Source organism: Atheta coriaria, unplaced genomic scaffold, assembly GCF_025399875.1.
Source record: "Atheta coriaria isolate IRGN ID8LTWV9N9 unplaced genomic scaffold, Caltech_Dcor_3.1 hic_scaffold_5_pilon, whole genome shotgun sequence".
Lineage (NCBI taxonomy): Eukaryota > Metazoa > Arthropoda > Insecta > Coleoptera > Staphylinidae > Dalotia > Dalotia coriaria.
The window spans coordinates 1,573,768-1,592,828 of NW_027045447.1; the positions used below are offsets into that span (position 1 = coordinate 1,573,768).

At 38.5% G+C, this 19,061-nt stretch overlaps 5 protein-coding genes across 15 annotated transcripts; 2 read left to right on the top strand and 3 right to left on the bottom strand.

Moving 5' to 3' along the window:
• Positions 1-189: 189 nt before the first annotated feature.
• On the bottom strand, positions 190-2,043 carry Kr-h2 (Krueppel homolog 2). Its single transcript, XM_065303509.1, has 5 exons — positions 1,848-2,043; positions 1,618-1,787; positions 1,074-1,323; positions 863-996; positions 190-801 (listed from the first exon to the last, which is right to left on the bottom strand). The coding sequence occupies exons 2-5, from the start codon at positions 1,767-1,769 to the stop codon at positions 582-584; spliced, it is 756 nt and encodes a 251-aa protein (XP_065159581.1). The 5' UTR covers positions 1,770-1,787; positions 1,848-2,043; the 3' UTR covers positions 190-581.
• A 59-nt stretch (positions 2,044-2,102) lies between these two features.
• Positions 2,103-6,043, top strand: LOC135792782 (retinol dehydrogenase 12). Of its 10 annotated transcripts, none has more exons than XM_065303499.1 (8): positions 2,103-2,186; positions 2,254-2,336; positions 4,440-4,652; positions 4,749-4,856; positions 4,915-5,088; positions 5,168-5,375; positions 5,439-5,640; positions 5,733-6,043. In XM_065303499.1, the coding sequence occupies exons 3-8, from the start codon at positions 4,460-4,462 to the stop codon at positions 5,925-5,927; spliced, it is 1,080 nt and encodes a 359-aa protein (XP_065159571.1). In that variant the 5' UTR covers positions 2,103-2,186; positions 2,254-2,336; positions 4,440-4,459; the 3' UTR covers positions 5,928-6,043. The 10 variants fall into 10 exon arrangements, with proteins under 10 accessions (XP_065159571.1, XP_065159577.1, XP_065159570.1 ...); XM_065303505.1 differs by having other exon boundaries at positions 4,443-4,652; XM_065303500.1 differs by lacking the exons at positions 2,103-2,186; positions 2,254-2,336 and adding exons at positions 4,079-4,186; positions 4,262-4,357.
• LOC135792785 (ras-related protein Rab-30-like) lies at positions 5,969-8,434 on the bottom strand. Of its 2 annotated transcripts, none has more exons than XM_065303511.1 (4): positions 8,264-8,434; positions 7,897-8,117; positions 7,473-7,808; positions 5,969-7,314 (listed from the first exon to the last, which is right to left on the bottom strand). In XM_065303511.1, the coding sequence occupies exons 2-4, from the start codon at positions 8,065-8,067 to the stop codon at positions 7,210-7,212; spliced, it is 612 nt and encodes a 203-aa protein (XP_065159583.1). In that variant the 5' UTR covers positions 8,068-8,117; positions 8,264-8,434; the 3' UTR covers positions 5,969-7,209. The 2 variants fall into 2 exon arrangements, with proteins under 2 accessions (XP_065159583.1, XP_065159582.1); XM_065303510.1 differs by having other exon boundaries at positions 7,897-8,102; positions 8,264-8,433.
• A 255-nt stretch (positions 8,435-8,689) lies between these two features.
• Positions 8,690-16,546, top strand: Pcf11 (Pcf11 cleavage and polyadenylation factor subunit). The gene is made up of 15 exons (XM_065303497.1): positions 8,690-8,916; positions 9,394-9,607; positions 10,024-10,149; positions 10,223-10,396; positions 10,669-10,926; positions 10,984-11,046; positions 11,122-11,731; positions 11,797-11,908; positions 11,973-12,217; positions 12,279-13,658; positions 13,716-14,175; positions 14,267-14,493; positions 14,558-14,796; positions 14,867-15,347; positions 15,453-16,546. The coding sequence occupies exons 2-15, from the start codon at positions 9,449-9,451 to the stop codon at positions 15,998-16,000; spliced, it is 5,082 nt and encodes a 1,693-aa protein (XP_065159569.1). The 5' UTR covers positions 8,690-8,916; positions 9,394-9,448; the 3' UTR covers positions 16,001-16,546.
• A 618-nt stretch (positions 16,547-17,164) lies between these two features.
• AsnRS-m (asparagine--tRNA ligase, mitochondrial) lies at positions 17,165-18,781 on the bottom strand. The gene is made up of 2 exons (XM_065303150.1): positions 18,593-18,781; positions 17,165-18,534 (listed from the first exon to the last, which is right to left on the bottom strand). Exons 1-2 carry the CDS (start codon positions 18,689-18,691, stop codon positions 17,263-17,265), a joined length of 1,371 nt encoding a protein of 456 aa, XP_065159222.1. The 5' UTR covers positions 18,692-18,781; the 3' UTR covers positions 17,165-17,262.
• Between the last annotated feature and the right edge of the window lie 280 nt (positions 18,782-19,061).

A 19,061-nucleotide genomic window follows, 5' to 3' on the forward strand; every position in this document is an offset into this window, starting at 1 on the left:
TATGCATGATTTAAATAAATGGCAATGGAAAATTGTAAATTGCTTTATTAGTACAGGTGATACATGACGCTTTCCACTAAACGTTTTAGAAATTTCACAATAATCTTTATCTTTATTCCAAGATAATGGTATTAAAGATTATTAAAGCAATAATCCTACAATTACACACATGACTGAAAAATTTAACCATTTGCTGATTGATTTATATATTTTATTTATAATAAAACCCTAAATACAATCAAACACCTTGTAAAAGAAAAACAAAAAAAAAACTCCGACCAAAATTGTAGACACACTATAATTCCAATACGGAATGCACCGTCTACGTAAACGCAAAAAATAGTTAATACATGATACTACCTTGCAAATAATGACAAAATCGAGCGTGTTCAATGGCTGCATGGCCATCGCATAAATGGATACGTGTTCATTGGTTCAAGTTGTTCAGTCTTTCGATCATGTTCGTGGCGCCATCATTTGCAGAGAGTAGAATACGAAAACAACAATTTCGTGTGTGACAAACGCAATAGAAGAAGGTACGACGGAATTATATCAAATTAGTCACATGTCATGTCTTGAATTTACGCGGTCTGCTGTGGCGGTGCCAGCCGGCTAACAAATCCAATGCCGGTGTAGATGGCTTTACGCACAATGCCGGGCATACTTGGTTTTTGCGCCACCGATTCAAACATGGCGCGCAGTTCGTGGAACATGTTTCTAGTGTACGGGTTTCTGCGCGAAGTGTAACGCTGCATCACAAAGTGATAGTAAATAAATGGCGTCAACAAACCAGCGCGACCCCTAAATAATAAAGAAATTGGTTATAATTTCGTATGATTACTTAAATGAATATTTAACTTACATGCAGATAAGAATAAGCGTTACTGGCATCAAGAGAATTTCGGTAAATGACACAAGACGCAAAATATTGCGCGATTGGAACTCCACAACTGAAATAAGCAGCCGAGCGCCCCACCATGAGTTCTGGCCGAGTTGCTACAGTAGAAAATTATTGATTAACACAATCATACATCAATTGTAGACATTGCTTAATTAATTATTCAGCAACTTACATCCAATAATGTGAGGGAATAACTGGCGGCATGCAGGATGGCAAATAGCGCCACAGGGAACAGCGCCAATGTGATGGGCGTCACATACAAGAAGATCAACGAATAGAATAAATAATGGCAACTGTCTTCAGTGAGCACGCGGACGAAGAACTCGCGTGAAATCTGTACGCCTCCAAGGCGCTGGTGTAGTCTTAGCGCACTTGTCGCCGCATTTGCAACAAGTGCCTTGTAGTAAGCATTTGTTGAAGAACTGTAAAAATAAAATAAAAAACGGCAATTAATTAATGTAAAATATTTCACTTTGTTGTCTGATGTGAACACTTATGATTTGCAAATTGACTTGTGGTGAAAGTATGTCACATAAGAGGATCTGATGCTCAGCAAGCACACAGCACACATAGCAAGTCAGATGTAAAATATGAAACTTAATGATATGGCAACACATGCAACACAATTATTTGATCATGCAACTCATTTTGTATTTAATTGAAGAGCACAAAGTTTAAGGTCATTAGAACATTAATGACTTTGATTGTTGACTTACCTAAATATGGGTATAAAGTATCCAATGCTGAAGAGAATGGTGAGAACTCTTATGGCCCATAGGGCCACCTCAACTTTGTGTTGCATTACATGAATCTTTAAGGTTTCAAAGCCGCGAGAGCGGTTTTCCGAATTATTTCCTGTGTCACCCATTCTTCTTTTTTTGTCTGTCTAGAAATTGCAAACGTTAATACATAAATGATTGGATATTTAAGACGAACGTGGACATACCTGATTGTTATACGGTTATAAATTGCGTGATATACACGTACAATAATCCAGAGACTGAATGTTCAACGTATTTATGTGATCTGGGATAGTCACTCGCTACTTCGGTGCGAGCAAATAATACAAACGTCAGAAAATGCTGATCATCCGCCACCGAATGAGAATGAACGCACTAACTACGAACAAGGAAGTCAAACAGTGAAAGTGTAGTCGTGATGCGTCGTTTTGTGACTAGGTGGCGATGTAATACTGACAGCAGAACGGCAGGAAAGTAAAGCTACTTTCATACAATCCAGATTATTACCCCACCACTTTTTGCGGGTTGACCGAGGGTATAAAAAGGTAGACAGCATTACGATAAGTCTTTAGTCGTGCTTGATTGTCAGAAAGATTAATCTCTGTTTTCTAGGTTTCTCTCTGCTTTGTGTTTTGTTGTTTTGGGTTACACGTGGCACGCGGCAATAAAAATGTAGATAAATGGAATCATCTGAAGTAAGTAACCGCGTTTTATAAATAAAATGCTTTATAATAAATGGCATCACTCGGTACTTTATAAAAAACAAGTTTTTTAAGAGTTTTTAATTTATTATTTTCCGGCATAAATTTTGGGATAGATTTGAGAACAAACTACGAATATTTTGTTTATGTAGGTTATGTTGCTTTTTTTCTTTAATGCCAAGATCAACGAGTATTCCAACACTTGCTAATACTAGTTGCATATGCACCGTTCATTGCCCAATAACAATAAGCATGAATCATGAGTGCATATTTAACGATACGATCGTTTACAGTTTACAGCTTTAATTTTCTGTGAACATAACTGTTTATTAGCAATCAACTTATGGATTCAAAAACATGACGCAAATAACACGAAAGTTGCGAAAATTATTGTCAATATTGCACCGCCACATTACGCAACACGACCACATGTATATTGATAAAAATTGCAGGTGCAATTCTTATTCTTTTCTTAGCTAACAAACAAATTTTTCAAAACATGTAGCGTAGGAAGATAAAAACAAAATAGTTTAGTAGACAAATGCATTCAAATTTTATGACGATAATAACAGAAAAAGAAATTACATGTAATTGGCATTTGCAACGTGAATTCAATAATGCAATTTATTATTGTGATAATGAAATAATCAAATCTTTAATTAAGGTGTCCAAAACGACGAATTAATTAAATATCACGTGCCCATTGTATCACTACATAGTATAAAGTAAAGTCGCTTTTTTTTTGTATGTTTAAATCTTTGAAACTACGCAACGGATTTTGATGCGGTTTTTTTTAATAGATAGAGTAATTCAAGAGGAAGGTTTGTATGTATAATAACATCCATTAAATAGTGGAGAAGTACTGTTATTTTTGAGGTTTCTAATATGATGTTGTAAACTCTGCCGTCTACTCTTTGTGCGATGCTTCGTAGCTTCCCCCCCCTAAGCACAGACGTGTGCATGGGTGTACGTGTGGGTTGAAGTTGATCGGTTGATGTTTTTGTTTGGAGAAGGAAAGTCGCTTTCTCTGTCTGTCCCTTTGTATGCTTAAATCTTTGAAACTACGCAACGGATTTTTTAAAAATTGCGGACGTAGCGTTTTCGGCGGTACCGGCCGGCCGCGGTTTTCTCTGTAGCACTTTGAATTTCGCAGCGATCGGGCACGTTTATTATATCGGAGCTCTCCAGCGAGGAAAATAGCAATACTTAGGTAATAAAAACGTTCTTTTCAGCGCGACAACGTATCAGTAATTATAAGTAAGTTACGATAAATAATTGTATGATAGTAGTTTTAAAATATAAATTAGAGGTATTTCAGTAAAAAAAAAGAACTGAATAGAATAGGTATATTTTGTTTTTTATGATTGTTGATTATCTTTTGTTTCTAAATGGTAAGAATTTAGATATTTTTTACTGCGGCACATACTATAAAATGTAAAAAGTAAATAAGTAAAAATGTAGTGTATGAATTTAGATATTCCAAAGATAGCAGGAAATCTTCATGGTATAGGGAAAGGGGGATTGTTTTACTCCAAATTTAACGCGTGCGGGCCACGGGCAGTAATGAATAAATCAAAACTACTGGATCGATTTTAATTACATGGGCTATATATTTTATACCACAACGTTCACAGTTTTTCTGTAGTGTATTTAGTATCAGTATTGCAACCGTGCGAAGCCGGGGCGGGTCGCTAGTATTGTATATACCACATGTTTTAAAAACAAAAATAAGTATCAGTATACAAAAAAAAAACATTTCGTGTTTTTGCTCGCGGCTCGTATTACTGAACGGTTGAAAACCGCGCGCAGTCGTTCGGTGGCTTTTAGAAAGCCAGCAGCAGCAGGTATATCTGCAGTGTAAATTCTTTAACGCATCACACATTACGTTTTTTATTCTTTTTGTTTTCGTCAACGTGTAGAAGACCTCAGGTCTGTAGGTGAGGCGCGTTTCGACAATCAGCACAAGTGCGTCGCATGTGAAAGTTTTCTTTTTTATTGAAGTGCGTGTTTGTGGTGTAAGCAAATAAAATAACTCATAACACTTCTTCACCTTAATTAAATACATAGGTAATTATTGTGGATTTTATGATGTTTCAGCAGACTGTTGAGGCAGCAAGATGATAAACTTGTTAATTTATGGTGGAGTCGCCATCGTCGTGCTTTGCATCCTCTTCATTTCACTAACTTCGATAGTAACTGGCAAATCTGTGGATCATGTCGTCGCCGAAATCAAAAGTCACATTGTTTATAATCTCATCGGCGCAGAAGGAGTTATGGATGATATGTTATTGAGAAAAAGGAATAAAATCGGTATGTTTAAGTTATAAAATGAGTTTTGCGATGAAGGACGAGAGTTGATTTGTTTGCTTTTTGTTTAAAATGTTTACACAATGTATATACTTCCAGAGCCAGTCATAAAATCCGGTAAAATCGTCGTAATAACAGGTGGAACGAGAGGAATTGGCTACGAAGTGATTAAATTGCTGATGCAATGCGATATGCAAGTAATAATGGGTATGTGAAGTGTAAAAACTAATATTGTACATTTATTGAGTTGCAAGAGTTTATGCAGGCTGTAGAAAGGTCCCCGAAGGTGAAAAAGTCGGCACGCATATTCGCGCTGATGGTGTGAGTACCGGCGAGTTGAAAGTGTTTGCACTGGACACCAGCAACAATGCCAGCGTGCGTGAATTCGCGGCGATTGTGACACAAAATTGCCCACACATTAACTACCTGATTAACAATGGTAAGTGGGATGATTTTAATCTGCTCGGTAATTAAAATTCAATATAAAATAAAATTTTGGTATTTATTTCCTTTTATAGCTGGTATAATGTTTGCACCTTATAAGGAAAGTCCTGATGGATACGAATCACAGTTTGCAACGAATTACTTAGGTCATTTCCTGTTGACGCATTTATTATTGCCGTTACTGAAACGTGGAGGGACTGCAGAAGAACATGCACGTATTGTCAACGTCTCCTCCTGTGTTTACACCTATGGAAAGTATAATTTCCAGGATATAAACAACAAGTTAGTAAACCAAGTCTTAACAAGACTTAAAACAATTAATTTGTCTTTTTAAAAAAATTGCAGAAAACAATACGTGTCATTCGACGCATACGCCACTTCTAAATTAGCGCAGGTTCATTTCACAACCTACCTCAACAGATTGCTACTCGCTGATGGAATAAATGTGCAAGTCCATGCGGTTCATCCGGGCGTCGTAAACACCGACTTGTTCGAAAACTCCTTCGTTAAGCAGTACGCCGAATGGTTCATGAAGTTAATGTTTAAGGTAATTGCCCATGATTAACTCCTGCAATTAACTTCTGCTTTAATTACGGGTTGTATAGCTGTTTATGGCTTATTGTTTCGTGATTTAATCAGACAGCCATCGAGGGGGCTTATCCAATTGTGTATGCAACGATTTCACCGAAGTTGGAAGGTGATGGAGGTACTTACATCTCAAATTGTCGAATTCAAGAACTTTCTTCAAGCGTAAGGAATCCACAAAGAGAGGAAAAGTTGTTTAACTTTACGAAAGACATTTTAAATATCCAAGATTTCGGTAAAGATGTTTAATATTTTGCTGACTAGAGGAAAACACAAATTAACTGAATCAATTGGTTAGTGTATCATTTTTATTTTGAATGATGCATACAATTTCGTATTTTCATTAAAAAAGTCTATGAAATACATGTTAATGATAAAATATCAAAAATCATACCTACACCATGCAAATATCGACGATGGGTGCAAATGAAGTGATCCATTACAAACAATAACAAATATCCTTACATACTAGCTCGTTACAAATATCAAAGAATTAATTAAAGCTTGCAAATTGTTACAACCACCAGTTTCGCGTTTTTTTTTTCTTTGCTTTTGACACAGTGTTTTGAAATATTCAACAAGATTACACTAGTACAATGTGATCGCTACTTATTACAAAATTCCAATAATGAAAAAAAAAAAAAAACGCTAAGTGTTATAAATTAATTAACAAATTCACGAATTAATCCACTAATAATGCTCATAAGATTTGACTGACTGATGAACTCGATTACAACGTTATATGGTCCATAATTGGCTTGATATTTGTGATATTTACATTCACAGGTGATGTTTTCAAACAAACAAATATTTTCTTACTAATATTTGCTTGCAGTGACGTCATAAATTCTTTGGCTCGCCATACTTACAGCCTACGACTACCAAAACGTTTAAAAACTATTAAAAAAAAAACGTGCAAAATTGCTGTGATTCACAAGTCAACTAAGATTACAATATTTATAATAGAAAATGTCTTCTTTATTTGTATAAGTGCGGTCTGGGACCTCAAATACAACAAATCAGACCGGAATGCTTCATAATTGTACCATTACATTCACAGAACATCACAGCAAAGATAGTTTATTTAGGTAGTATCAAAGTTTTCAGGTTTCGACCGAACCGAAAATGAATTTACGCCAATTATTGCTTCGAAAATAAATAACCTGGAATAAATATATTCAACGCTCGAATAATAAGCAACAGTAGTATTACATTCACTGGTTTCTCAACAAATCAATAAATTAATGTGCAAACATAAATACCTGCCCATCTTCCCATACACCTACACGCGCGCATACGTATGACTCGTCCGCACACCCACATTGTTATAGAGTATGTGTTGGGTTTGTTCATTGCGTTTTTGTTCGTGTTCGCGGTTTACGAATGTCGGCGCAGACGAATCGCACGTGATTATTTCATTACCTGAGTACAACCTAATTTATAGTACGATTGACGATGTAAGTTGTGTAAATAAAGAAACGTGAACAACAATAACGCGACGGCGACGACTTTGTGCAAATTCGTGCAGTTTTCAATTCATTTTACTACAACAATTGCTGTCGCCTATTGTGCTCGTCTTGCCCTCGATGTGGGTCGTGTGGCTATCGTAGCGCAGCAAATCTCTTCTTCTAGCTTGCTGGAAATTCCACGAAAAGCAAATATTAGTTATAAATATAGTTGCGACATTTTCTACATAAAACAACGCTGATTGCGTCACATGTATGAGTCATTTTTGACTATTATTCAAATTGGTATTTTAAATGTTAAAAAATACTTTAAATAGTTAAAACCTACCTCCATTAAGTCCTCTGCAATTTGCATAAATAACTTTTCGACATTTTCCGCCTCTTTCGCAGAAGTTTCCAGAAAATACATATTATGTTGCTGCGCGAAATCTTCGCCCACATGCCGCGGAATCTCTCGATCCTCCCTGTCCATTTTATTACCCACTAATATTCGGAGTACTTTGCTGCTCGCGTATTCTTCGATTTCCCGCAGCCAATCCGGCAGGCAGTCAAATGTCGGCTGACATGATATGTCGTAAACTAAGATGAGTGCATGTGCAGACCTGTAGTAGCTCTGTGTAATAGAGCGGAACCTCTCCTGGCCGGCCGTGTCCCAAATTTGCAACTGCAACACACAAAAAAAATTGTAGTCATTTTAAAGAGTTTTTTAACAATTCACATGCCAAAAATGTAGAAAATAAACATGTACAAACCTTAACTTTTTCATTGTCTACCTCAACAGTCTTAATCATAAAATCTACACCAATTGTAGCGCCCTGTCCGGGCGGAAACAACCCCTGCGTGAAACGCCGCACAAGGCATGTCTTGCCAACACCAGCATTGCCAACAAGCACCACTTTAAACAGGAACTTGTAGTCTTCCATTCTGCCGCTCGTTTAGAACGTTAATGCAATCATCACTGAAAAACCATATGCTACAGTTAACAAAGGGAATTCGAGACTAGAGAGCGGTCATGGTTCACTTAGCGCAATTTAATTTAATAACGTTAATGTTGATGTTTACATTATCTTATAGATACAGTGAGCAAGTACATGAAATTTTCGTAAATTTATTACTTACCACTTTGATTACGTGCGTCCAACACTTTTGGACTTCGAATGTTCGGCACGTCGCACACAATTTGTTTATAAAACGGGCGTCTGTGTTTTTTGTTCGTGCCAGTTACAATATTGCAAAATTATTTATGTTGACTGTCACTATGACAGCATACGGCCAGCAGTGAAGCAGCAGGATTTTGTTTGCGCATGCGAAGTACGCATGCATTATTGTCATAATAATGACAGGTAAATACATATAAAGTAAAGCAACTTGATTTTTAGAATAATGTTTATAATTTTTCTTAGTAAACACTAATTTGTATAAGCTTAAAATTTCAGCGTAAAATTTATACCTAGAATTAGGTAAACTGGTTTAAACTAAACAATAGAGTAATCCGATAATGACAGTTGCAACGCACGCGCGCTGTTTAATTTGAGTTCCCCCGGCGTGCCGCGATCGCAGCGCGCCTCGAAAAATCCAAGCGACCTCACGCCAAACGCCACAGCAGCAGTCAGTTTGCAATCGCCATATTGGGTCGAGCAGTGCGTGCTAGAATAATCGACAAACAGTGCTAAAAGCTAGTGAACATATCGTTGTGCATCCCTAACGGACAACGAAACTGACCACGATGATCGTCTAAGGAGTTTCCCAACAAGCAGCAGCGCTTAACAATGGTAAGAAAGCAGCCGTAGCTGACGTCTACCGTTTTTCTGTGGTGTAATGTTGTCCGACTTTATCATCAATACGTTCACGGTTGATAACGTCACGAAAACGTAAATCGAGCACGGTGAAAACGTTCTACTCGCTCGAACCGAACTCATATTCGTAGGCAATGCACGAATTTCGTGCGATTTCGCTGCGCATTTCGTAATCAATCACCGAAATCGATTCGATTGGGCCGAGCACGCGGTCGCATGCACCTTTGGCCAGGTAAACGAGTACGAGGTGACCCTAAATCGCGCCATTTATTGAAAATCGAACACGACGTACCGCTGTAATTACGTTTTGTTGCGGATTTGTACCGGAATTAATACGCGACACTGCCAAAAATAAATTTATGAACATATCGTTGAGAGTCGTGTGCACGTGTATGCCACTGTAGGTGTGTAGTGTTGTATGCTAATGACTAACGGGGACATTTTTATTTTCAGAACTTTAAATAATCTGTGATACTAATTTAAATAGAGTGTTAGTTAATTATTCACGATGGCGACTAGCCAGGAGGTGAAGGACACCTACAAGTCCACCCTGCAGGATCTCACCTGCAACAGCAAGCCGCTCATCAGCGTGCTGACGATGCTCGCTGAGGAGAACGTTGCCCATGCGAAGGACATCGCCGAAGCAATCGAAGAACATCTGGCTAAGGTTATTATTTCATACAATTTCTTTTACTCTAGCGTTAAGTTGACAATAAGGGCAGTCATTTGCCTATCCGAGCACATTTCGAAACAAGTTGTTAAATTGTTTAATAAAAACTATCCAATCGAACATGAAATTCATTATTTCTATATCTTATCTATATATTTTTCATTATTGACGAATTGTTATTATTGCTTGTGAACCACCTGGAGGAAGGCAGCACATGCAAAGAATAAATATTTATTAATTAATTTTTAAGATTCCACAGTTTCCTTTTGCTACGTTTTTTTGTTTGTTCTATATCAGCATATATATTTTTATTATTTTGATTGTAATTCCCCGCCGGAGAGATAATTCGCTGCGCGTCAGTGACGAATTTGAGTAAAGTCGAGTTTATATAAAAGTGTGTTATCCCAAATTAGGTCCGAACGGATGTTAAATTGCCAGTGCTGTATTTAATCGACTGTATTGTCAAGAATGTCAGTGGACCATACACGGCGGCGTTCTCGGCGAACCTGGCCACGATGTTTACTTCGGTGTTTCAAGTGGTAAGTACAATAACACCTAAATTGTGATGGAACGCATTGAACTTGGCAATAACGACTACGACTACTGCTGCAGGTCGACGAGAAGACGCGCATGGAGATGTTCAAGTTGCGCCAGACGTGGAACGACGTTTTCTCGAAGAGTAAGCTCTACGCGTTGGATGTGAACACCAACCGGCTGGATCCAGCGTGGCCTGTGACGGCGGCACCACCGAATATTCATTTTAATCCAAAGTTCCTTAATTCGGCAGTAAGTTTTTATTTATTTTTTCATCAACAGTATATAATCTAGTACAGAGGATATTATTATGTAATTGTTATCGCGGAATTGGTATTTCCATACATTTATTTAGTCATGGTTGTTTATATCAAGGATAATATCACAATAAGCGATTGTAGATAAGTTCCACACAACAATGTAAACATATTTATAGTTTGTGTGTATTACTGATAATAGTACATGTAGTTAAAGTTGTTTATTTAAAAATGATGGTGGTTTAAACTATGTATGAAACATTTTAGAATGCGAAAATTACGGCCACCAAAGAAGTTGCCAAACCGGCGGCTGTAAACCCCGCCATGTTGCCGGAATCTACGCTCGATATGCAGCAGCAGTTGCTTATCAAACAGAAACAGCTGCTTGAGCTGCAGCAAAAGAAGCTGGAGTTGGAGCTGTTGCAGACGCAGGTGAAGCTGCAGGAACAGATTAAGAAGTCGGGCACCACCGCCGTTCCCAAGGTCGACGAGAGCGTGAAAATCACCTCGCCCAACTCTTCCAAAGTAACTAACGACGCGTTCCACGCGACAGTACTTAGTAGTCATTTGAATCTGTTGCAGTTGTTACTCAAACCGGAAGTTGCCAAACAGCTGCTTAGCGATAAAAAGGATGACTCTGCGAAGGTACTAATAATCATAATAACTTTTTGTAGTTGTTTGTTTGTTTATAGTGTATTTATGTATAAATGTATCTTTCAGGCGATGTTGGCACAGATTAATCAAAAGTTTCCTAACTCAAAACCAATCACTCCTGTTAATAATAGTATGCCTATTTTGGGTGTGCCAAGTGTGCGACCTCCTATTCGTGATCCGCGCCTTTTGCGACAGGCGCAACAGGCTGTTCAAATCACCCCTGCTATTACAATTCCAGCGGCGGGTATTGTGTCACTTGTTGACGATGCCGACAATATTATATTGTCGGACAAGAAAGGTTTTCGTGATGAGCCGAAGAAACCACTTTCTCGTATACCGCTTAAGTCGAAACGGTCGTCGTCACCTTCTAATAAGAGCAAGTCGACGTCCCGGCACTCGACGAAATCCTCATCCGGGTCTACCAGTTCGCTGGAGTCTCCGAAAAAATCTAGTCGTTCCTCTTCCAAGTCGCCATCGAAATCCTCGTCGAAGTATGGCAAAAGTAAGAATTCTCGTAATTCTGACAAGCGATCGAAACGCAATGATCGGCGATCACCGAAGAAGGATAAAGGGCGGAATTATCGTCGTGAACGGCCTATCAGTATTAGTCCCGAGCTGGATGAGAAGAAGGATGTTGATCTACGTGTAGGTGGACCAGCTGATAAACAAAGTAAACGTGAGTTAAAATTTATAATTTATTTGGGTAACTTGGAAATAATTATTAAATATTAATGTGTATAGATGATAAAGATACAGACTTACGAACCAACAGTACAATTGGCAACAAACGCTTGTCTTCTGAGGTTAATGATGGCCCAAGCAGCAAAAAGAATCGCGCAGAGAAGTTTGATGCGTAAGTTTATAATATTTGTAGTGCATGTTGAATATTGTTGCTAAATATTGTGTTTATTGTGTAGATTATTTGGTAGCGAGGATGTTGACTTGCGTAAATTACCAAATAAGGATGTTGACCGACCAATCACACCGCCAGCACCGATTATTTCGAATAAACCTGCTGGAACAATCGAAAAGGAAAACACCAACGGATCTCAGAGCAAGGAACCAGTTCCGAAATTAAGTTTGGAAGTTCTTCGTGCCAAGTTGGCAAATGCCACCAACGCTAACAAGGATTCATTGCAGAAATCTAGACTACAAGCGCAAGGTATTTATTTAAAACGCAATTTTATGTACGATGTCTAATAAATTTTGATTCATTTGTGTAGCGGATAAATTTAAACAGAAACAGTTTGCGAAAAAAGAAGAGAATAAAATCTTCATCACCTCCGCTGAAGAAGAGAATATCAAGTCTGGTAAAATGACCAAGGCGCAAGAGACGAACCTGATCGGCAAGATGATTGCGCAGATTGAGAATCAGAAACTCAAAGAGGCGAAGCGACAGGAGAACGAAGTCCTAAATAGTATGATGATGCAGCCGATTAGCGACGACGAGTTCGATTCGGACGTCGATGCGCCGACAAAGAAGCTCGACGATGCTAGTAACGCGCAGCAAAACCAGCGTTTCGAGCCGCGATTCAATCGCGAGCCGCAGTGGAAAGGCAAGCGCGGTGCGTTTGCGGGTAGTACACGTGCGACTCGCGGACGTGCTGATCCGTGGATTCGGCCGCTGCCGCAGGGCCCATTGTGGGCTGGCGCGCGGCCTCTTATCGGCCCGGTTTTCGAAGAGGACGCTTGCGGCAAGGTGGGTGCCGATCCGATTTCGGCATCGGTACCATCGCCGCCGTCGCACTTGCAGGATGACATCTGTATGAGCCATGAAAATATTAAGTCGATAAACATTGATGGTGAACCGCGTGATATTTTATTCTATGGCGAAACCGCAATTGCCTTTATGAGTCCCGACGATCCCCGCGAGATTTCCTTTCAGGCAGGTCAGAGGCGCGTCAGCTTCGATGACATCCATTCCTATGTCCTTGCCTTTAACGATCCGTACCGCGATGTGTTGATAAACGGGCATTGTCATAGGGTACGTTTAGGTGCACCAACGCGGGAGATCTACATCGACGGCAAGCCGCATGAGTGCTTCTTTGGCGGGCCGCCGATCTACGTCGAGCTGGATGGCAAATTGGCGATGATCAAGATTGATGGGCCAGCGCCGCAAGTGAAGATCGGCAATGTGAAGCGCACGGACCTGGTGGCGGGCAAAGTGAATCTAATCGTAGATGCGAAGACTATTGTGCCGATTTATCTCGATGGCCGCACGCAGTCGTTCGAAGTGGACGGCATTATGAACACGCTGCGGTTTAAGAATCGCTTGGGGACTGTGCTAATCAACGATCAACCGAATTATGTAGAATTCGGCGGTTTGCCAAAAGGAGTGATGGTCAACGGACGCAAGCACTTTATTCGCTTTTCAGTACTGCCGAAAGGAGTACGACCCGGGTTTGTGAATGTGAAAGACATGGAGGGTAATGGTCCACCAACTTCCGAGGGCGAGAATAGTCAAGATGGCTGCGATAATTCCACTGAGCGTATGCCTGCACAGCAGCCGCAACAACGCATGAGGAAGAGTCGGTTTAGTGATCATTCCCCGGACAGAAGTCCGCAAAATCAGATTTTGAATATAATACAACAACCTACTTTTGGTAAGTTTTCTAAAACTTTTCTTATTATGATAAACATGTTAACATAATTATTTACAGGCAATTTAGACAATTTGCTATCGATTGCATCGGCCGCATTACCAACACTTATGCCCCAACGCAACATGGGCAGCTATCAGATCGAGAAGCCAGCAACAATTGTCCCACCTCCTATTATCGAACCCCATGTACAATCTATTTCGCAAAACAATTCATCGAATTCTCAAATGTTGATTAACACGGCAGTACCTCCGCCAATCGCGAGTCAAACTCCTGCCCCTGCGCCAGCACCTACTAATCCAATGTTAAACATAAACGATTTGTTTCAAAAACTAGTTGCGACGGGTATTGTGACAACGTTGCAGAATCAGACTGCGCCAGCAGCAGTGAAACCTGAAATCAAGCAGCAGTTGAGTCCGCAAATGCCACAGCATGAGGTGGAACTATCGCCGCCGAGGATGCACAAACACGAAGTACAAATGAAACTGATTAGTTTCGACGATCCTAGTTCACTTAAAGTGTAAGTAAATGTTTTTATTTCATCGGGTAACATCTCATCATCATAGTGAGTTTTTTTGAAAGAACGATTTTATTTTAAAATTGTATTTTAGTCGACAGCCAGGCCTCGTTCACATGTTCTATGCGGGGATGCAGTGCAGTAGTTGTGGGATGCGTTTCGCTCAGGAGAATTCCAGTCTGTATAGTCAGCATTTAGACTGGCACTTTAGGCAAAATCGCAAGGGGAAGAAGAATATTCGCAAAGCTTCCAGCAGACGATGGTATTATTCCATTACGGATTGGAATAACTACGAAGAAATTGAAGATTTGGATGAACGAGGTGTTTTTGTGGAAATTTATTTGTATTTCTGTAGTTATTTATTTTTTGTTTTTATTGTGTGCAGAAAAATGTTACTTTGAAAATCAACAACTCAACCAGAACGAGGGCAAAGACGAAGAAAACGAGGCTGAAATTGAAATACCCAGTGTACCTGCCGACATCAACAATCAAGATCCACGTTGTGAAGTGTGCCAAGAAAAACTTGAACAATTCTACAACGAGGACAAGGAAGAATGGCACCTGAAAATGGCCATTCGCGTCGAAGACAAGACGTATCATCCATTGTGCTACGAAGATCTACAGGTATAATGTTTAAATATCAATTTATAATGAAGAAATGTTCTAAATATTAGTGATTTTTTCTAAAATATAGGCGAATGATACAGCCAATGAAACAATGGAAGAGCACAGCATATCAAATGTATCAATGGATACTGATTTGCTCGGTGATGTTGAAATGAAACAGGAACCGACAACCATACCCGGTTTAGATGTTGTACCCGATGAGGAACCACCTGTTTGTTTGGATGAATCGTCCGCAAGCAAACCTAACACGCCAAAATCGGAACTTGACGCAGACATGGACGAAACGTCGCAGGATCATAATGGTGAAACAAAGACTGATGACGAAGCGAAACCAGAGATGGAAGATGAACCTATGGACGCCGAAGATGACGATGTGATTATCAATGAAGTCGAACCGGAGCGGATCGTTCTCGATGACTACGAATTTGACGAGAACGGTTTGATTGCGGGAGTGGTCGTCAAACAGGAACCAGTTGACGATGGCTTCACAGACATTGAAAACTTCCATCTGAGCTCGCCGAAAGTCCCAGAGGAACCCGCACCACAGGGTAAGTGCTTTTTTGTTTTTACTTTGCATGCTTAACGTTTTAAAATTCGCGGATTGACAGAAGTTGTTCAATTAAACAATGTTTTAATTCTTACTCGACGCATAGATGAATCATTCATGGATATCGGTGAAATATCTGAACCAGCAGTGCCTAATGCGACAAACGAAAACGCCGAGGGCGACGCGACACAAGATCCGCGTTCGCCTCTCTCGGAGGCGGCGTGCGAAACAGCGCCAACGTCACCAACCGCGAACACTGACACGGCAGATGCGGAAAACACAACAACAACAACAACAACCACAGCCACGACAATCGTGAGCAGCAACGAACCGTTGCTTACCATGCCGACAATAGACGGTAACTTAGATTGCAATAATGCAGGCGCAATACCGACCGTGCCGGCCGGCGGCATGGGTGGTAGAATAAAAATTAATATCTCGAAACCAATGCCTGTAATTGCCCCGAAAGAAAATAAAGATAATACTTCAGACGTTGATAATAATATAGAACCTGTTGATCCCACCCAACCTTTACCACCAGGTGAAGAGCCGGTGCAGTTGTATCTGAAGCCGGCTCTTCAAGGTATTGACTTGAAGCAAGTACCTCCTGTTAATAAAGGTTCGGAGCTGACTGGCCTTTGTTCTATAATGTGATTTGTCGCTCTCTGCATACGCACCGAGAACGAGAAACTTTTTAAATTAATTGAACGCGCGATTCAAAGCTAATTTCCAATGATTTGTAATATTCTTACACTTACAAATGTTTGTACATAATCGATTAATAATACATTTTTGACTATATTTCATAGTTTTTGTATATATTTTACTATAAGTTAAGCGGACGACACTTCGTTGAATAGAGGCGAAACTAAACTTTCATTTTGAACGAGTTCTACTTTAGTTTGGGACGATTGTATTTGTTGAACAATGACAATTAAATAATTTTGAAATAAAACAGTTATTTTCCATTTGAGCAATGTATGGATTTTGTATTATATTAATTGGTTAATTTAAGTGCGTACACATATGAATAATTGTTAGTTTTGATTTCACTTTGTTTAATAGAAATGATATTTTAATTAATAAATATATCATCCCCATACATATATAAATGTTTATTATAACTATAAAATACTTGTGTAATTATAAGGTATAGTGTACGAATGATACTTAAAAATAAATATAATCAATAGACTAAAATTTGACTATTTAATTATTTCAGCTTCTACTTTCAGCCCTACACTTCTACGTAAACCGAATATTTTATGAAATTGCAAAAGAAAAGTTAATTTGATTAGTTTTTAAGTAAAATATAAGTCAAACTTTATTAAATCATAAAATTTGATTGAAATTCCTTTGTTTATGTGCATAATTCTTCGTTTTTTAAATATTTTATTATTAAATACGGTTTTTTCAAATTGCCACAGGAGGGCGCTAACACGTAAATGTGGAATGTATTGTTTTTCTTAACGGTCACTTGTTTGTTTACTCGCGTCGCGTCGGTGCGTGATTAGAATCAGAATCTCTTGTTGTAAATCGAATTAATTGATGATAACAGTGTCCGTGATAGCCGACCGGTACGTGCTTCATTAACATTCTACTGATTCTACCGTCTATCGTAATTGTAGTTAGTTTAAATTTTCCAAGATGATCCACTATAGATGACTACAAGCAGGTTGGTGCAAATTTTTTATGCGGTATTTCAAGCGATAAAGAGATAAGGAATAAGAGATGATATTTTATATTGTATTTATGTTGTTGTCGAGAATTGCGCGCATAAACATACGTTTGATGTAAAAGTATGGCGTTATAAATGAGTTTTAAAAGTTTCATGGTTTTATATATTAACATAACAAAACTGCCTTCAGCTATTATTTACATTTAAATTAACAAAACATTCGATTTCGTACAATAATTTATAATGAGCAATTGTGTGGCCATCGTGGAAATGGTATAGTGTCTTTAATATTGGTAATTCCCAACAACAATTGCAAATAACGTTCGAATCCTAAACCAAAACCAGCCGTAGGGACACCGCCGAATTTCCGCAACTCCAAATACCACTGCAGCTTCTCAGTGGGCAGTTTTTCTTGTAGTAAATAATAATCATCTTCCCTCAAACTGCCGCCCACAATTTCGCCAACATTCGGGGCCAGTAAATCCAACGCAGCTACTTTTCCTTTTTCAGTTTTACATTCTTTCATGTAAAACGGTTTCTGATCTTTGGGCCAATTTATAACAAATGTTGGAACATTACCGCAATGTTTCACCAAAAATATTTCATCTTCTTTAGTAAAATTACAATCATCGTTCAAGTTGCGGCCATTTTGCTTCAACACTTCTAGTGCATAATCATGAGTAATTACAGGAAACTGTTTCTGCGTCCATGCAAAATCCAAATCACCAATCTGTGCTTGTTTAAAATCAGTCTGATATTTATGCAGCACCAGAATTGTTACGTTTTGAATTAGTTTTTCTATGCAAGACATTAAATCTTCTAGTTTGTCAACAAATGCGGTTTCCAGTTCAAGCATATAAAACTCAGCCAAATGAAGCCTTGATCTTGAATTTTCTGCTCTAAAAACTGGCCCAAGTGTGTACACTTTACTCAGGCCATGAGCCATTGCTTCTAAATGCAACTGGCCAGACACAGTAAGGAAAACTTTACCATTAAAGTAAGATTCAGTCAGTGGCACATTTTCCCTTGCCATAGCTCTTTGAATGTTTTGAGATTCAGGCTGAATATTGAACACTTCACCAGCCCCTTCGCAATCATTTGATGTGAGAATAGGTGTATGAATATTAATATATCCTTCATCATGTAGATGTGCATGAATTGCTTGTGTTACACCATCTCTTATTCTCAACATGGATGCAAATTTATTAGTTCTTGATCTTAAATGCAAATATTGCCTGACATATTCTGGTGTATATGTCTTTCTTGGTGCAAATGGATACCCCTCCTCTAGGATGCACTTGCCAGAAATATCAATATCATCTGCTGTTACTTCTAATTGTCCTTTGGGATTTCTATCCATGCTTCCAACAACAGTTACTGAGCTGCCTGTGGTTAGATTTTCAAGTTGCAGTGATTTATTGGCCACTACTTGTAGTTTAATGTCAGTTGAACCATCGGAAATGTCCAAGAATGTTATTCCTTTCATTTTTCGTAATGATTTTACCCAGCCCTGTTGTTACATAGAATATTAGTTATTGTTTTGAAAGGTATAAAATTGTGGATTTTACCTTAATTGTAACTGTTTCTTTTGTTTTGCTTTTGGCGAAGAGTTGCTTGATGCTTGGTATAGCAAAGGAACTAAATGAACGTCCGAAAACACGATACATTTTGAAAGAATTTTATAAGTTTAATCGTAAACATACATTAGAAATTTTGGTATTCTGAAACTGTGGAAAGTTGGGTTATAATGTTGAAGTTAAAAGTACAAAATTGTGCAAATGCTTCATTTTAAATACTAATGTTAGTAATTAATTTAAATATATGTAATATAATAACATTTTATTTTTGGAAAAAGATTCAAATTCTAAATTACACTTCTACATTAAAAAAATTCAAATTAAATCTGCGTGCAGATGGCGGTGATTGCACATGTTTGCGTTAAACAACTTCATAATTTGTTCATAGATGTCGCTAGTATGCACTTATGTGAATTAAATTCGATGCGCACATCTACGAGAACCCGGTTTATTTGAGTTT

Excerpts from the sequence above, each read along its gene's own strand:
- Kr-h2 (XM_065303509.1), bottom strand. The coding sequence starts at position 1,769 with ATGGGTGACACAGGAAATAATTCGGAAAACCGCTCTCGCGGCTTTGAA. Across the intron at positions 997-1,073 it reads ATTCCCTCACATTATTGGAT|CAACTCGGCCAGAACTCATG; the intron begins GTAAGTTGCTGA and ends TTTCTACTGTAG. Across the intron at positions 802-862 it reads ACGCTTATTCTTATCTGCAT|GGGTCGCGCTGGTTTGTTGA; the intron begins GTAAGTTAAATA and ends TTTATTATTTAG.
- LOC135792782 (XM_065303499.1), top strand. The coding sequence starts at position 4,460 with ATGATAAACTTGTTAATTTATGGTGGAGTCGCCATCGTCGTGCTTTGC. Across the intron at positions 4,653-4,748 it reads GAGAAAAAGGAATAAAATCG|AGCCAGTCATAAAATCCGGT; the intron begins GTATGTTTAAGT and ends ATATACTTCCAG. Across the intron at positions 4,857-4,914 it reads CGATATGCAAGTAATAATGG|GCTGTAGAAAGGTCCCCGAA; the intron begins GTATGTGAAGTG and ends GAGTTTATGCAG.
- LOC135792785 (XM_065303511.1), bottom strand. The coding sequence starts at position 8,067 with ATGGAAGACTACAAGTTCCTGTTTAAAGTGGTGCTTGTTGGCAATGCT. Across the intron at positions 7,809-7,896 it reads TAGACAATGAAAAAGTTAAG|TTGCAAATTTGGGACACGGC; the intron begins GTTTGTACATGT and ends TGTGTGTTGCAG. Across the intron at positions 7,315-7,472 it reads TTGCAGAGGACTTAATGGAG|CAAGCTAGAAGAAGAGATTT; the intron begins GTAGGTTTTAAC and ends TGGAATTTCCAG.
- Pcf11 (XM_065303497.1), top strand. The coding sequence starts at position 9,449 with ATGGCGACTAGCCAGGAGGTGAAGGACACCTACAAGTCCACCCTGCAG. Across the intron at positions 10,397-10,668 it reads CAAAGTTCCTTAATTCGGCA|AATGCGAAAATTACGGCCAC; the intron begins GTAAGTTTTTAT and ends GAAACATTTTAG. Across the intron at positions 14,797-14,866 it reads TGTGCTACGAAGATCTACAG|GCGAATGATACAGCCAATGA; the intron begins GTATAATGTTTA and ends TCTAAAATATAG.
- AsnRS-m (XM_065303150.1), bottom strand. The coding sequence starts at position 18,691 with ATGTATCGTGTTTTCGGACGTTCATTTAGTTCCTTTGCTATACCAAGC. Across the intron at positions 18,535-18,592 it reads AAGAAACAGTTACAATTAAG|GGCTGGGTAAAATCATTACG; the intron begins GTAAAATCCACA and ends ATGTAACAACAG.